Consider the following 17,868-nt stretch of genomic DNA (forward strand, 5'->3'; position numbering starts at 1 on the left):
GGGAATAGACTTATGTGGCAGTACTTTTGCCAGGAAAGGCAGATATAAAGCATTGTTAAAATAGTGGGGTTTAGGGTAGGTTGGAGATGATAGTGGGGTTTAGGATAGGTTGGGGGTAATAGTGGGGTTTGGGGTAGGTTGGGGTGGTAGGTTTTAAGGTAGGCTGGGGGTGATTAGCAGGTTTTAGGGTAGGTTGGGGGTGATAGTGGAGATTAGGGTAGGTTGGGGGTGATGGGGAGTTTAGGGTAGGTTTATGTTGAAGGGCGTGATAATGTCAACCTTGATGATGTCAGCCATAGAATTGAGGTGAAGAAGGATGATTAGGCACAAGGTTTGAAAGTGCTGAAAAAAATGAGGATATTTTATGAATGAGATTAATCTTGAAGGAAAGATGGAGTGGGATGGCAAAGAATAAATTTGATGAACATCCACTTCAAAGGAGATCAGGAGGAAAGGGCTTGGACATAAAGGATAGTCAGAGCTGGCAGTGACAACAATATAGGTGCTTTGATGTTGGATATTTGAAGTTCGATGAATCATATCGACCTGGAATTTGCTTGAGCTTTTTGACATAACAACATAACAGCGGAATTACACCATTTTTTCCGAGGAAATTATCATTTAACTGATTTGTGACGGTTGTACGTGCAAATTTCCTTGATCGTTTGCGCTGCTTTTAAAATACGTCCACTGAAACCATCTGTTTATTTAAATAGTTCTGTCCAAGTGCAAAAGACCAATTTTCGTAAGTTTTCTATGTTTAAGTCAATAATGCACGGGCATAGATTTGCCCATAAAATGTTAGGCGCTGCAGGACCTAATATCACCAGATAGCAGCATAATTGGAGGACTGCAGAGTTCTTTGGCTTGCTGTGATGGGGAAGATAAATGGGCCAGTCCAATCTGGCAGTGGACTCCTGCTCTGGTCAGTCAGGAAATATGTTTAAGATTACACCATGTGGATTTGATGTTGCAGAGGGTAGTTTTTGTACCAAGGGAATCAATGGGCTGCAATGAGATTGAGACTTAAATGGGATAAGAAATTTGGTGGAAATAGGGAGGATAATTTCAGGTAAAAAAATATTGTAATTGAACACTTCGTGTAATATATAAATCTATAAAATTGTTGTTAGGCATGAATCTTGATTGATAATTGGTGAAAGAAAAAGTCATGGGGATTGCTGTAATGTTTAGCAATGTTAAAATATGAAGCCAATGGTAAAATATAGAATTTAGTACCTTTTAAAGGTTTTGTGGAAATAGATAAAATGAAAGTTAAGCTTTTTCTGGTTTAATTAGGTTGATTAAATTTAACCTCAATTTACATTCTGTATCCACTCCAAATGGTTACTTATCATTTGGGTAATTTGTGTGTTTACCTGATTTATGCATTATAGAAATGAGGTGATCACTTTTATTATAAAAGCCTGTTGTATTTGGAGATAAAGATTAAACAACATAGATTTTGATGTGTTGTACTGTTCTGTCCTGTTTTGCTTGCCAAGGATATGAGTCGGCAGCACCCAGACCTGGTGAATCTTGATCCCTGTATTATAAGCTCAACTGCCTTAACCAGTTTACAACAGCCAATGGGAATTCTACTTCTGGAGCTGAGTTTAATCCCTCGCACCGCTTCAGAAGAACCACCAGCGAAAAGAGCACGAGGCCGAAACCAGCTGCCTCCTGACACTGCTCGATGGGTAGAGCTGGCTAAGTAAGTCCAAACGTGTTTATTAAAATAGTAAAGCAACCTGTTATAAAAATGTACTTCCCTTGTTACTTTCCTTTGCTTCCTTCTTCATCCAAAGGCCTGGGTTTTACCACAGTTACTTCTGAATATCTGGCCAAAGCATTTTTGTGTGAACCACAATTTGAAGTGTCAGTTGGCTATTTAGCTCTCTTATTAGCTCATTATTACCAGATTGATGGAATGTACCTGTAAAAATCTAAGTAAAACTGGTGTAGACATTGGTTATATTGCTTCCAAATATTTCGCCTGCACAGCCTTTTATTGTCTAGGTTTCTTGCCGTTTTGCCTTTTTTGTTGAAGACCTCTTCTTTGTGTGTATATGTAGGGCATTACAACTAGGTTAATGTAAAAATGTATTTTAATTTGGCGAATGTTAGTTCTGAAAGCTTTGAATGCTTGACTTTCATCTTTTTGCAGGTTGTACCGATCGCTAGGGGATTATGATGTCCTGCGTGGGATCTTCAGTGAAAAAATTGGCACAAAGCCCATCACTCAAAAGGCACTACTGGCAGAAGCAAAAAGTGATTATGCAGAGGCAGTACGGTTATATGATCAGGTAAAAGTGATTGTAAGAATACTGACAGTCTGACTAGTGTGATAGCTGGCTGCCCTTTCTCCTGTTCACTATAGTCAAAAGGTTGTGATTTTAGCACAATGAATTGAATATGTTTTGTGTGCAATGGAAGCAATTGTAAATTTTTTTTGTATCACAGCAGCTGTATAGTGAATTGTAAGCATAGCCTTTTTTTTGTTTGCTTAATGTGACCATCATTGGCTAGGCCACATTTATTCCTTATCTCCAATTGCACTGAGAAGCTGCTGGTGATTTTATATTAACCTTGTGCTGATGACGCTGGAATGCATTAAACAGGGGTGTTCTAATTAGACAGTAAGTGAAGATGAAGGATATATATCCAAGTCAGGGTGGTGTTTGATTTGGAGAGGAACTTGGAAGTGAGAGTGTTCCCAAAACATTACTACTCATCTCACAGGCAGTTTTGGCGAAGGTAAAAGGAAAATGTGGAGACAAATTAATGGATTTCTTTTATTACCAGATTGATGGAATGGTACCAGTAAAAATCTAAGTAAAACTGGTGTAGACATAGGTTATATTGCTTCCAAATATTTTGCCTGCAGAGCCTTTTATTGTCAACGTTTCTTGTCATTTTGCCTTTTTTTGTTGAAGACCTTTTCTTTGTGTGTATATGTAGGGCATCAGTAAATAGCATTGCATTAACTATATGGTAATATTTCTAACCTATTCTTAGAGTTAATATGGATTTGATTTGGCAGGCCCTGAATTCTGATGAGTGGGTAGATGGAAACCCTACAGATGCAGAGAGAGACTTTTGGGATATTGCAGCTTTGGAGTGTTACAGTCACCTGACTGAATGGAAATCACTGGAATATTGTTCCACCGTCAACCTCGGTGACAAAACACCTGTAAATTTAGATGAGATATGGACTGATCCTTTCTATCAGGTGAACAAAAGTGCTTCAAGTTTTGGGCACATTCTTTGTTTCAACACCATAGACCTCGTGTGTTAATCATATACCAAAAGATTGAGTGAAATCAATGGAAATCTCTTAATAGAAAAACTTTGTCTCCAGAAGCTTTTTTAAAAGTAATTTGCAAAAATGATGGTTAACATTTGCACTCTTATGGTTTGTTTGGTGTGTTCACTTGAGCTCTTTAAGATGTTACTGAGTACACATAGACCAAACATTGGAGAGTAATATAGTTGTCAATGTAGAAGAAGAGTGAGCCAACCCTTTGCCAAAGCATGTCGATTGTTCAGCTTCCAGAAATCTTAACTTCATGTGCTAAATGTTTTCCTCATGTCAAGATATTGGAGCAATAAATGAATGATAATTCATGTATATTTTATTGTAGATGTTTGCATTTAGAATATATAGGATATTCTTGAATTGCTTTTTAACGTGTGAACTGTACTGTCACAATGAACCAATGTCGAAACTGAAAGGCTGATTGATGAGGCACTTATCCAAGATAAGCAAACTGCGTAAATAGAACACTTGCAATCACTATTATCCCAAATGTCCAAATTGGTTATATAGTAGATCATCACACCCATACTGAAGCTAGCCCTCATACTGAAGCTGAGCAAGTTCAACAGCCTCAGGCTGGTCCTTGATGTACCTATTCCTTACTACAAATCAAACAGGTATTCATTCAATTAGTCCCCAATTAACTATGATTAACACATGCAGAAATTAGTAAAACTTCTTAGTTCTAATTAATTGGCACCTTCAGCATTCAAGAGAATATGCAAAGGGAGGCAGATAATGTAATTAGCTCCTGGGTAGTTGCACATTTAATTTTAGAGCTTGGCGCCAGGCTGTTTTGTCTTTTTTACTGTCAGTGCACAGGGGCCAGGGAAAGGGGCTGATATTTGCTGTCTAAATTACCCAGGGACATTTCGCTGACATTATGTACCAAGTTGTAGTTTATGTTTTGAGCCAATAGATGGTGGTGTCACATTCTGTCAGTTCCTTCCCAACAATATTAATACACTAACCTCTCCAGTCTGGAATGCTTGAGACCAGGTTACAGTGAACTATTTCCTGACACCTAATCAATACTGCGCAAATCACATAATCTTGCACTCACTATGAAAGTGGATGGTGGAAACATTTGCCTTTGCAACATTTTCTTCATCTTTCTGTTGATTGCTATGATGAATACAAATGTGTCCCTTTTAATTTGTAGTTACTGCTTTTTCCACTACTTAGTGTGCTTTTCTCATCTAATTGCAATGTACAATGACCAATTAAAGTTCAATTTTGTATCGAAGGTGTGAATCTTTTGAAGCACCACTCAAGGTTTCATCAGTCTCTGGGTGTGTACCACTTTAGGTTGAGTGCCACTCATTCAGCTTCCAGTTAGCTCAGATAGAGAAATATGAAGATAAAAATACGAACTCTAAAAGGAAAATGTTTTTCCAAATGCATCCATGTTTTTTTTCCCCTGAAAAGCCTGGATAGTTGTCAGCTAGGCTGCTAAATTGTACAGTGTTATAGTTTGGCGAGGACAGACCATCTTATCTATTTGTAATCATGAACCACCAACTCTGTCCACCTCAGATGGGTCCTGGTGCAACCAAAGGAAGAAGACATGGAGATAAACAGAAATGTTTTTATTTTAGTGTAAAAATGATTATTCAGAGAGTTATGTGCTTGTGTAGATGTTTAAAGGATTCTGAGAATATGTTTTATTCTTGCATTTGTTTTTTAGGAGACTTATTTGCCACACATGATGCGTAGTAAAGTGAAATTATTGCAGTTGGGTGAAGTTGACCAGTCTTTGCTGACATTTATTGACAACGCAATGAAGGTGGACCAACGGAAAACTGTTATTGAAAGCCGCTACAGCCAGGAACTGAGCCTCCTGTACATCCTGCAGGATGACTTTGATCGTGCCAAATACTATGTCAATAATAGTATCCAAATTTTTATGCAGGTAAGTATCTGGCATATGGTCAAGAATTGATGGTTTAGATTTATCAAAGACTTTATATGCTATATGTGATTGGAATTTAAGAAAGTAGCCATCTAATTACAATAAGTCCTCACTTAAAGTTGTGCTTGTGGGTCTGAAAATCGCAATTTTAAATAAATCATGGGTTCCCATAGGAATCAATGCTAAAGCTGAAGTTAGGTTCCTTTGGGCATTTCTTGCCCAGAAAAAAAATGTACAAGTTGAAATACTGTACCATACATGTGCAGCACTGTGCATTCCTAGCTGAAATAACTTGCAAAACAAAATGCATCTCTAAATGTAAAAGAAATACAATACACTGTTCAATTAAATGCCTTAAAAATTACAGTACTCGCCTCACTACTCAATACTTTTAGATTGACCACGTTCCATCTAGAGGCAGAAGTTGGCTGGTGCAGTTAGCAGCTGAAGCCCTGACTATCTGCACTGATCAACCTCTGCCACTAGATAGAGAGCAGGACTTAGCGAAAGTTCAGAAATGAAGCTAGAAGCGAAGCCTGAAGTCATAAGCCACCAAGAACTCAACTAAGAACAGAGGTTGAGAGGCAAGTGAGGAGAGTAGGTAAGGCTGGGGGTCGAGGCGGGTAGTCAGCAAGGGGGGGGAGCAGGAGGAAGAGGTACTCGGGGTGAAGGTTGAATTGCTCTGTGAAAAGTCATGTGAGCAGACAGACCACTGAAGAGGAAGTCTGTGGCAAACAACAGTGACACTGGAAATATTAAACAGATATACTGACAGTATTAACAACATTAAAGTGAAATAAGGTTGTGAGTCAATGTTAAGTGAGGACTTACTGTATCAGGTTAGCCATATATTCTTCAGATTTCTAGAGCACAAAAAAAAAGAGAACTTGTGTTTATATAGTGCTTTCAGGACCACCGGATGCCTCAAAGTGCATTGTAAGCAATAAAGTAGTTTTGAAGTGTAGCCACTGTTCTAATGTAGGAAATATGGCAGCCAATTTGCACACTGCAAGCTCCCACAAATAGCATTGTGATAATAATGAGATAATCTGTTCTTGTGATGTTGATTGAGGGTCAAATCTTGGCCAGGGCACTGGGGATAACTCCTTTGCTCTTCTTCAAAATAGTGCTATGGGATCATTTACATTCACCTGAGATGACATTCTTTTCATCTAAAAGATGGCCCCTCCAACAATGCAGCACTCCCTAAGTACTGCACTGCTGTACCATCCTTGATTTTTGTGCTCAAGTCCCCTTAAGTGGACTTGAACCTACAGCCTCCTTACTCAGAGACACGAGTGCTACTAACTGAGGTGCAGCATATACAACGGGAGTTCAGCCTGCCCTGTGCCAGGGTTAAAGATGTGGCTGGAGACAAACTTACAATCTGAGCAGAAGGATCCATTTGTAGTCCATGTAGGAACCAACGGCATAGGAAGAGCTAGAAATGATGTTTTGCTGAGAATTTGAGGAGATATGGCCCAAATTAAAATGTAGAAACTTAAAGGTAGTAATCTCCAGATTGTTACCTGAGCCATTTGCCAATTAGCATAAAGTCAAGCCGATTAGAGAATTAAATACTTAGCTCAGAGTTGTGTGGGATGTAGGCGTTTTGATTGAGGCACTGGCACCAGTACAGGGGAAAGAGGAGGCTGTCCCATTGGGATGGGCTCCACTTAAACTAGACTAAGATCGTTGTCCTGGTGAATTGTCCTTGTGGGGATGAGGGGTAGAATGCAGGGTCGGGTGAAGAGAGATTTAGAAATCTGAAGAGAAATATCGAGGCGATAAGGGGACATAAGGGAACAGAGTTTAATGGCACTGGTGCATCAGTAAATAAGGCTCTTGAAAAGAAATAGTGTTAAAAATAATTGACTATCTGAATGCACAAGGCATTTGTAACAAGATCGATGAACTAGAAGCACAAACAGTTAAATGGTTTAGATCTGTCTGCCATTACAGAGACATGGTTCCAAGGTGAGCAAGGTTGGGAAATATTCCAGGGTACACAACATTTTGGAAAGATAGGCAGAATTAAAAGGAGGAGGAGCAACCTTGATAATAAAGGATGACATGAGGACAATTGTAAGAAAGGATCTTGACTCAGAAGATCAGGAAGTAGAATCAATTTTGGTGGTGATTATGAATACTGTATCTTCCATGCTTCTTCTGTCAGAAAACACTGGTTGCAGTGGTTTATAGGGCCCCTAATGATCATTATACTATTAGACGGAGCATTAAACAAGAAACAATTGGAGCCTGTAACAAAGACAATGTAATAATTGTGGGGGATTTTAATCTTCCTTTAGACTAGGTGAATCAAATGCATGATGGTATTCTGGAAGATAAGTTAGTAGAATGCTTTTGCGGCAGCTTCCTTCAACAATAAGTTGAGGAACCAACCAGGGACAAAGCTTTTTTAGATCTGGTATTGTGCAATGAGGCAGGTTAATTTGTAACCTCAAAATAAAAGCTCTTTTGGGGAAAAAGTGATCATAATACAATTGAATCCTATATTAAGTTAGAGAGCAACATACTGGAGTGCAAAACAAGAAACTTAAAGTTATTTATATATGAGGGGAAAGCTGGCTAATGTTCATTGTGTAAATAGACTAAAAAATGTGGTGGTAAATAAAATGAGAAGCATTATTCAAAATCTTCAATAAAAATATGTTCCATTAAAAAATAACTCAGGAAGCAAGATCCATCTGTGTCTTAGTAGGAATACTAAAGGTAGTATTAAATTAAAAGGAGAGGCTTATTATCTTTCAAAGATTAGTAGTAAGTCTGAGGATTGGGAGGGTTTTAGTAACCAAGGGGCCACCAAAAAGTTGCTAAAAAGAGAAAAAATTGAATATGAGGGTAAACTAGCCAGGAATATTAAAACAAATTGTAATAGCTTTTATAAGTATACAAAGTAAAGAGTAGCTGAAGCGGAGACTGGAGAAATTATCATGGGGAATGAGGAAATGGCAGAGCAAATATTTTGTGCCTGTCTTTACAGCAGAAGACACAAAATGCATATCAAAGTTTAACCAAGGGGCTAACAAGGAGTAGGAACTTAAAATAATTAATATCAGAAATAAAGTATTAGAGAAACTTAAGGGACTAAAAAAAAACAGCAAATTCCAGGAATTTGGTGGCTTACACTCTAAGGTTCTAACCGAGATAGCTGCAGAGATAGTGGATGCACTAGTTATGATTTTCCACAATCCTCTAGATTCAGGAATGGACCCAGCAGATTGACAGTTAAAAAATTTAGTACTGCTATTTAGGAAAGGAGGGAGAGAAAAAGCAGGGAATCAACAGGAAGGTTCTAAGGAAAGAACACATATATTGAAGTTGTATTTGATAACACATGACATATATTTATAAAAACGAGTTCAATTTTTTTCCTTAGAATTATTCCAGCATTGACACACTGCTACTGAGGAGCCGACTTACCAAGTTGCAATCTCTTCAAACTCTGACAGAGATCCAGGATTTTCTTCGTTTCATCACCAAAGGATGTAAGATCCTGTGTTCTACTGAAATAATAATATCTGTAGGCTGATGTGTCCCACAGCTAGATGTTGATGTTCCAGATGAAAGTTTGTCACTGACAAGATACAATCAGTTTAATTGATTTAATAATACAATGCATATGACCCAAAAAAGACCTCATGGGAAAGAATATGCCAAATCTTTGTTTTAAATGGATATGTTTTAAACACAAACAGAATGGTTTGAATCAAATTGAAATGCATCATCACAATACTTAGCAATGACACTGTGGGTCTTCTCCATGTCTGAACCAAAGATAAATTGTTTTATGGAGTCCTTGCCCCTTTTAAGACTAAAACCAAGGACTTATGATCAAGATATCACACATTTTTATGACTTGTCTCATTGAGGGATAAGTAATGCCAGATGCAATATTTCAATCTGGATCAGATAACCTTGAGATTTATTTCTATTTGCTCTTGAGATGTCACTGTGGATTGTCAGTCTCAGGGCCTTTTGCTTTGCCTATATTTGCTGAGGGAAAAATCTATTGAAATTTTTTGTGTAACTTTTTTTATTCATTAAGGGGATGTGGACGTCATTGGCTAGGCCAGCATTTATTGCCCATCCCTAATTGCCCTTGAGAAGGTGGTGTTGAGCTGCGTTCTTGAACCACTGTTGTCTATGTGCTATAGGTACACCCAAAGTGCTGTTAGCGAGTGAGTTCCGGTTTTGATCCAGCAACAGTGAAGGAACAGCAATATATTTCCAAGTCAGGATGGCGAGTGACTTGGAGGGGAACTTCCGGGTGGTGGTGTTCTCTTGTATTTGCTGCCCTTGTCCATTTAAATGGTAGTGGTCGTGGGTTTGGAAGGTGCTGTCTAAGGAACCTTGGTGTATTCCTACAGTGCATCTTTAAGATGGAACACACTGCTGCCACCATGTGTCAGTGGTGGAGGGATGAATGTTTACGGATGGGGTGCCAGTCAAGTGGGCTGCTTTATCCTCTATGCTGTCAAGCTTCTTGAGTGTGGTTGGGGCTGCCACATCCAGGCAAGTGGAGAGTATTCCATCACTTTCCTGACTTGTGCCTTATAGATGATGGACAGGCTTTGAGGAGTAAGGAGGTCAGTTACTCACCACAGGATTCCTAGCCTCTGACCTGCTCTTGTAGCCACAATATTTATGTGGCTCATCCAATTCAGTTTCTGGTCAGTGGTAACCCCCTGGATGTTGATAGGTGAGGATTCAGCAATGGTAATGCCTTTGAATGTCAAGGGACAATGGATAGATTCTCTCCCTTGCTGGAAATGATCATTGCCTGGCACTTGTGTGGCGCAAATGCTACTTGCCGCTTGTCAGCCCAAGCCTGGATATTGTCCAGACCTTGCTGCATTTGGCCATGGACTGCTTCAGTATCTGAGGAGTCTTAAATGGTGCTGATAATTGTGCAATCATCAGTGAACATCCCCACTTCTGACCTTATAATGGAAGGAAGGTCATTCATGAAGCAGCAGAAGGTTGGGTCTAGGACACCTCCCTGAGCAAATGCCACTTGACAGCACTATTGATAACCCCTTCCATCATTTTGCTGATGGACGGAGAGTAGACTGATGGGGTGGTAATTGGCTGGGTTGGATTTGTCCTGCTTTTTGTGTACAGGACATACCTGGATAAATTGCCACATAGTTGGATAAGTGCCAGTGTTGTAGCCATACTGGAACAGCCTGACTGTTCTGGAGCACAAGTCTTCAATACTACAGCCAGAAAGTTGTCAGGGTCTGTGGCCTTTGCAGTATCCAGTGTCTTCAGCCATTTCTTGATATCAGATGGAGTGAATCGAATTGGCTGAAGACTGGCATCTGTGATGCTGGGGATCTCCGGGGAGCCCTAAATGGACTATCCAGTCTTATCTTTTGCACTGATTTGCTGGGCTCGCCCATCATTGAGGGTTGGAATATTTGTGGAGCCTCTTCTTCCAATGAGTTGTTTAATTGTCAACCACCATTTACAGCTGAATTTGGCAGGACTGCAGAGCTTAGATCTGATCCGCTGGCTAGTTGTGGAATCACTTAGCTCTATCATTTGCTGCTTATGTTGTTTGGCATGCAAGTAGTCCTGTGTTGTAGCTTCACCAGATTGACACCTGATTTTTAGGTATGCTTCGTGCTGCTCTAGGCATGCCTCCTGGACATAGTAAAACCAATTTTTGACATGTCTTATTTTCTACAGTAAGCATGCTCTTGGCTTTTCATGTTGTGGAGAATCTTTTACAAAAAGCGTTTTGAATTAAGTGGTTCCACAGCAAACCACAATTGATGCCAAATGTTTGCATTTGGTTTTCTGATTACAAAATGTTTGTGCACACAATCCAGTTACAAATGTTGACTTGTGTTTATGGACAGAACCTATAGATATATAATCAGTATTATTCTATGCTTAGATTATAAGAGCATCTGAAATTTTGACTTGCTATAACCTGGGTGCATTGGGACATCGTATTAATTTGATTTGTAAATAAGACTTTCACAACCCAGTCTAGCTTTGTGAATTATTCTTGATTTGTGGAATAAATATTATATTGTGTTTTGCAGTTAATTTAATCGCTGATATGCCACTCCGAAAATTAATAAGAACTTGGACAGGCCGGTACCCAGAATCAAAGCTGGATCCGATGAGTGTATGGGATGACATAATCACAAACCGGTATGATGCTGGAATGATTTTGCCCATATTTGCAATGTAGAAATGATAATAGTTCTCCAAATTATTTATGAATTGGATATTAAATAGTATTGTGGTAATTTCTTTTATTAAGAATAAGATGGAGTATTAAATAGCATTGCAAGTAGTTTTTAGAATTATGAAGGGATGAACTGAATGATCTTCCTCATGTATATCTAATCTACGGGCAGAATTTAGCCCTTGGCTGGCGGGCGGGCCCCACCGGCTCAGCTGTGGGTGGGCAGCCGAACCCCGCCACCGAAACGGGGCCCGCCGCCATTTTGAGTGGGCGGGCCCTAATTAAGGCCCACCCAGCGGCCTGCCTGACAGGAAACGCTTCCTGTGCGAGGGGTGGAGGGAATCCCCATCTGTCAAAGAGCACACTGCTCCCTGAGGCAAAGTCCTGTCTCAGGGAGTTTAGTGAAAGGTAAGTAAAGTCAAAAAATAGAGACATTTTAAAATTATTAACATGTCCCCCTCATGTGACAATGTCACACGAGATGGGACATGTTGATAACAAACTCAAAATTTATTAAATTTTTACAAAACAGTAATAAAACTTCATCCCGCCAGTGGTTGAAGTTTCATTAATAATCTGCAGGTTGCTGGGGATCCTGGCCTGCCCGCCAGCCTTAAGGTTGGCCGGGCAGGGCATTTAACTATCTTAATGAGCTTGTCAATGGCCTTAATTGGCCATTGACAGGTCGGCCGTCGGACAACTGATTTCGCTGTCCGCCCGCTTTCCTTAGGATTTAAATGGCCTAGGATGACGTTGGGGATTCCTCTCGCGTCATTTTCCCCTCGGCGAGTGGGCCCCACCCCCAAATCGCTGAGGGAGAAAATCCTGGCCTATGATTCTGATTACTGAACGATGACCATGACAAGTCCAGAGTCAACATTGAGGACTCCCAGAGCCACTCCCCACCTAGCAGTATATCACTGTGTAGCCAACCCTGATTCCTCTGTCCTACCGATGGTACAGGACATATCCAAGGATGCTGATGCAGGAGTGTGATACATTTGGCTGTGAGTATGACTGTCAGGCTGTTGCTTGACTGGTCTATGAGACAGCTCCCCCAGTTTTGGCACAGCTTAATAAGGAGGACTTTGCAGGATCTGGGTCCTGGTATGACTTTGTCATATCTGGTGCTTGGGCCCATGATGGTGGTCCATCTTGTTTTATTCATTTTTGGCTTTTTTACAGCAGTTTGATAAAAACTGAATGGATTGCTAGTCCATTTCAGAGGACGCTTAAGATTTGACCACATTTCTGTGGGTCTAGACTCATGTGGGCCAGGCTGGGTAAGAAGGGCAGATTTCTGTCCCTGAAGGGCAGATTTCTGTCCCTAAAGGACATTAGTGAACCAGGTGGGTTCTTATGACTCTCTGGTAGTGGTCACCATCATTGAGACTAGCTTTTTATTCCAGACATATTCAGCTAATTGAATTTAAATTCCCCAGCTGCTATGGTTGAATCTGCGCTAATGTCTCTGGAACTTTATTCAATCCTCTGGATTACTAGTCCAGTAATATAAACACTGGTTACTGTTCCTGTATATGAAATATGGTTGAAAATTGCTAACAAAAATCCTTAATTTCATTTAACATAGTTTGCCAAAAGTGAATTTGTTTATCTGGCTAATTAGAAATTAGGTGCCTATATTAAGCTTTCGCCATTGCTGTTTGGTCCTTTTCTTTACATCATTGGACCAATCAGGTTTCCACATGATCATGCAAGATGTACATTTTTTAATGGCCTTTTTAAAAAATTATGTTTTATATTCTTCCATATTATTTTGTTTAATTACATAGAGCTAGTTTCCGATTTACTTTGCCTCTCATATGCCCTCACCTCCGAACAAAGCTTTCAAAGTTGCAGCCTGCTCAACATCTATCTGACCAGGTTCATCTGCCACAAACAACCTCATCCCAATGAAACCTCACCTGTGTACCATGTCTCACCTACACTGACCTGATTGGGTATTACCGAGATTGGGTGTTACTGAGACTGATATGTCTGGTTTCAGTCATTCCTGACTTCAGTTTATATTTTTAATCCACAACTAATACCAACTGATCAAACTGCTTTTATTATAATTCTTCTTTCTGATTTTTTAAAATCTTCTGCAATGCAGCTGTTTCTTCCTCGACAAGATTAAGGAACGACTGTCATTTGTTCAAGCTGATGATAGTATGGAGGTGGATGATGAAGGAACTGATACTAAAATGGATGTGGACGGAGAGGAAGATGTCAACATGCTCATAAGAAGCTGTAAATTTAATATGAAGTTAAAAATGTTAGAAAGTGCAAGCAAACAGGTATGCAACAAAATGTTACTGCCATCTGTTGATTAAATGCAGCAGGCATAAAAATATGTGATCTGTGATTCTCCGGGGCAGAAAGTGCCATGAATCGCTATCGGTGAGAGTTTACCTATTGATATCATTGCTGAACATCATGCAGGTGGCAACCTCTAATGATGACTGCCCCCAGAGAATCAAATTGTTCCTCCACAATGTTGTCCAAAAGAGTAGCAAGGCTGAGGACTGGTGAAATTTTATAATTAGCAAAGGATGGCCAAGAAATTGATAAAGAAAAAGAAAATATGAGAGAAAACTAGCAAGAAACATGAAACAGATTGTCAAAGTTTCCCTATGTGTGTAAATAGGAAGAGAGTCTTGAAAGTAAACATGAGGCTGAGACAGGAGAAATTATAATAGGCAATAAGGACATGGCATAGACATTATACTAATAATGGAGGCAGAATTTAATTCCTATGATGGGAGTCTCCCCCACAACCGGTTGGAGAATCTGTCCGAGTCCTGCGTTGCTTCTGTCTGGGAGCTCCAACGCAGATTAAGTGTAATCAGGCACTTAACTGGCCAGTGTCGGGCATCTCATAGAAACATAAAATAGGAACAGGAGTAGGTCATTCGGCCCTTTGAGCCTGCTCCACCATTCAATATGATCATGGCTGATCCTTTATCTCAATGCCATACTTATGCACTCTCCCCATACCCCTTGATGCCTTTAGAGTCCAGAAATCAATCTATTTCCTCCTTAAATATATTCAGTGACTTTGCCTCCACAGCCTTCTGTGGTAGAGAATTCCACAGGTTCACCACCCTCTGAGTGAGGAAGTTTCTCCTCATCCCAGTCCTAAATGGCCTACCCCATATGCTAAGACTGTGACCCCCTTGGTCTAGACTCCCCAGCCAGAAGAAACATCATTTCTGCATCCAGCCTCTCCATCCAAGTGAATTTTATACGTTTCAGTGAGATCCCCTCTCATTCTTCTAAACTCCAGTGAATACAGGCGTAGTCGGCCCAATCTCTCCTCATACGACAATCCTGCCATCACAGGAATCAATCTGGCGAACCTTCGCTGCACCCTCTCTATGGCAACTCTATCTTTTCTTGGGTAAGGAGACCAAAACTGCGCACACTACTCCAGTTGTGGTCTCACCAAGGCCCTGAACAGCTGTAGTAAGACATCCTTGCTCCTGTACTCAAGTCCTCTCGCAATGAAGGCCAACAAACCATTTGCCACCTTAGCTGCTTGCTGCACCTAAATGCTTGCTTTCAGTTGATGGTGTACAAGAACATCCAGGTCACTTTTGTATAACGACATTTCCCAATCTATCACCAGTTAAATAATACTCTGCCATTCTGTTTTCCTACCAAAGTGGATAACTTTACAATTCTATGTTATACTGCATCTGCCACGTATTTGCCCAATCACTCAACCTGTCTCTTAACACCCTCCTCATCACTCACATTCCAACCAAGTTTTGTGTCATTCGCAATCTTGGAAATACTACATTTAGTTTCCTCATCCAAATCATTGATATATATATTGTGATTATTTGGGGCCCAAGCACCAATCCCATGCAATCAAGAACTTTAGAGGGCAGAAATCACACTCTAGAAAGCTGCTGGCCAATCGGAGGCTGGCAGTTTCCATTTCTGGTACTGCCACCAGGAACAGCGGATGCCACCAGTAATGCTCGAAGGTCTTCTTCATGGATTATCGCTGGACCTCTGGAGACAGGTGAGTGGGGCAAGATATGGGTCATGGGAAGGGGATTGCTGGCGGGATGAGGGGGATCAGATGCAAGGGCTGAGGTTGGATTTCGGCAGCTTCCCCTTCCTGATGCCGGCTCCCTTGTTCAGCCACTGACTAGCTTTCAACAAGGGACCCCTCCTACGAGGCCTCAGGTAAACCCGACAGGATTTGTTGGGTGGCCTTTGGGAGCCACGGGAGAGCCATGAGATTCCCATTAAATCCCTGAGCCACCATTAAATTCCAGCGGGCTCAGGGATAATTGCCTCCAAGTGGCTCATTGATGAGCCTAATTGACATCCTGCTGCCAGCAGTTGGATTCCCATGTTGGGCTCTTCTCACCGCCATCTCCACACCACCTCCCCCCCGCCCCCCCCCCCCCCCAATTAAATTGGGGTCAGTTTTGCCAATGCCAAGAATTAGAAGCGGGTACTCCTGCCCTGTTCTCCCCCCCTTCCCATTCTGGTTGGCTCCATTAAACCCAGCACTTGCATTAGCCTTCAAAGTTGAAGACACAAAAGATATTCCAAAAATGCAGGGAAACCAAGGATCTAATGAAAGTGAGGAACCTAGAGATACTATCAGTTTTTTAAAAAAAAGTTCTGAAGAAATTGATGGGGCTCAAAGTTAACAGATCCCTTGGACTTGATGACCTATATCCTCGAGTTTTAAAAGAAGCAACTGCAGAAATAGTTGGATGCGCTAGTTTCGATTTTCCAGAATTCCCTAGATTTTATAACCGTTCCCAAGGATTGGAAGTAACAAATGTAACATGCTATTCAAGAAAGGAGTGAGTGTGAAGGCAGAAGACTATAGCCCAGTTATTCCTGCATCTATAGTAAGGAAAATGCTAGAATGTATTATTTGAAACATGGTAACAGGACATTTGGAATATCACAATATGACTGAGAGAATCAACACGGCAAATCGTGCTTGACAAATCTGTTGAGTTTTTTGAGAACATGACGAGTAGGGTGGATAAGGGGGTACCAGTAATGCTGGGTGGAATTTTATGACCCTATCATGGGGTCGTTCAAAAGCCCATTCACTCGAGCAGCATCAGAAAATCCTGCCAGCCGGAGGGCTCATAAAATTCCGCCTGTAGCGTATTTGAATTTTCAAAATGCATTTGATAAGATCCCACACAAGAGATTATTATACAGAATTCAAGGCCATGGGGAGTGTTAGAGGTACTCTATTAGCATGGATTGAGAATTGGTTAATGGAGAGAAAACAATCAGTTGCAGTTTCAGATTGGCAGGCCTGTGAGGTACCTGTGAGGTACCATAAAAATCAGTGCTTGGGCCTCAGCTATTTGTAAATTATATCAGTTGCTTAAATGAGGGGACTGAGTGTAATGTATCTGAGTTTGTTGATTATAAAAAGCTAGGTGAGGATGTAAATGTTGAGGAGGAGGCTTGAAAGGGATATAGACAACTTAAGTGATTGGGCAAGAATGTGGCAGATGCAATATAATGTGGGAAGTGTGAAGTTACCTATGCTGGAAGTAAGAATGGAAGAGTATTTTTTAAATGGTGTGAGACTGATATTGATATTCAGAGGGACCTGGGTGACCTTGTATGCGAATCATGGAAAGTTAATATGGTGATACAGCAAGTAATTAGAAATGAAAATGATATGTTAGCCTATATTAAAGGGATTGGAATATAGGAGTGATGGAGTCTTACTGCTGTTGTTTAGAGCATTCGTAAGACCACACCTGGAGTACCATGTCGAGTTTTGGTCTCCTTACCCAAGGAAGGAGATACTCGCCTTAGATGAAGTGCAACAAAGGTTTACTAGACTGATTCTTGGGATGAGGCAATTGTCCTTTGAGGAAAGATTGAACAAATTAAGCTTAATATTCCCTAGAGTTTAGTAGAATGAGATGTGATCTAATTGAAACAAATACAATTCTTAAGGGGCTTGACAGGGTAGGTGCTGGGAGGATGTTTATCCTGACTGGGGAGTCTAGAACTAGGGGTCGCAGTCTCAAAATAAGGGGTCAGCCATTTTGGACAGAAATGAAATGAGAAATTTCTTCACTAGAAGGGTTATGAATCTTTGGAGTTCTCCACCTCAGAGGTCTGTGGATACTCAGTTGATGAATATATTCAAAGAAGAGATCGATAGATTTTTGGGAATTGAGAGCTTTGGGGATAGTGTGGAAAGGCTGAATTGAGGTATTTGTCAGTCATGATCTTAATGGTGGAGCAGGCTTGGAGGGCAGAAGGAGCTGCTCCTATTTCTTATGTTCTTAATTGTTTGTGAAGAGACATTTTGATATTGGCAGGGATATTGAAGGTCTACTTGTTGAATCATAGTTTGTTGCCTTGATACAGATCAAAACTAAACTCGGCTATAAT

The 17,868-nt window shown here is 40.5% G+C and overlaps 1 protein-coding gene across 8 annotated transcripts in view; it reads left to right on the forward strand.

The window, feature by feature from the left end:
- prkdc (protein kinase, DNA-activated, catalytic subunit) overlaps positions 1-17,868 on the forward strand; it is a 243,012-nt gene that overhangs the window by 163,358 nt on the left and 61,786 nt on the right. For 7 of the 8 annotated variants that reach the window (XM_041189174.1, XM_041189175.1, XM_041189178.1 and 4 more), the window contains 7 exons: positions 1,506-1,714; positions 2,168-2,306; positions 3,044-3,232; positions 5,007-5,231; positions 8,632-8,740; positions 11,309-11,420; positions 13,574-13,757. In XM_041189174.1, coding sequence (XP_041045108.1) covers positions 1,506-1,714; positions 2,168-2,306; positions 3,044-3,232; positions 5,007-5,231; positions 8,632-8,740; positions 11,309-11,420; positions 13,574-13,757 — 1,167 coding nt within the window. The remainder of the gene's footprint in view (positions 1-1,505; positions 1,715-2,167; positions 2,307-3,043; positions 3,233-5,006; positions 5,232-8,631; positions 8,741-11,308; positions 11,421-13,573; positions 13,758-17,868) is intronic. The other variant, XM_041189177.1, reaches the window with a different exon arrangement.

Source organism: Carcharodon carcharias, chromosome 6 (assembly GCF_017639515.1).
Source record: "Carcharodon carcharias isolate sCarCar2 chromosome 6, sCarCar2.pri, whole genome shotgun sequence".
Taxonomy (NCBI): domain Eukaryota; kingdom Metazoa; phylum Chordata; class Chondrichthyes; order Lamniformes; family Lamnidae; genus Carcharodon; species Carcharodon carcharias.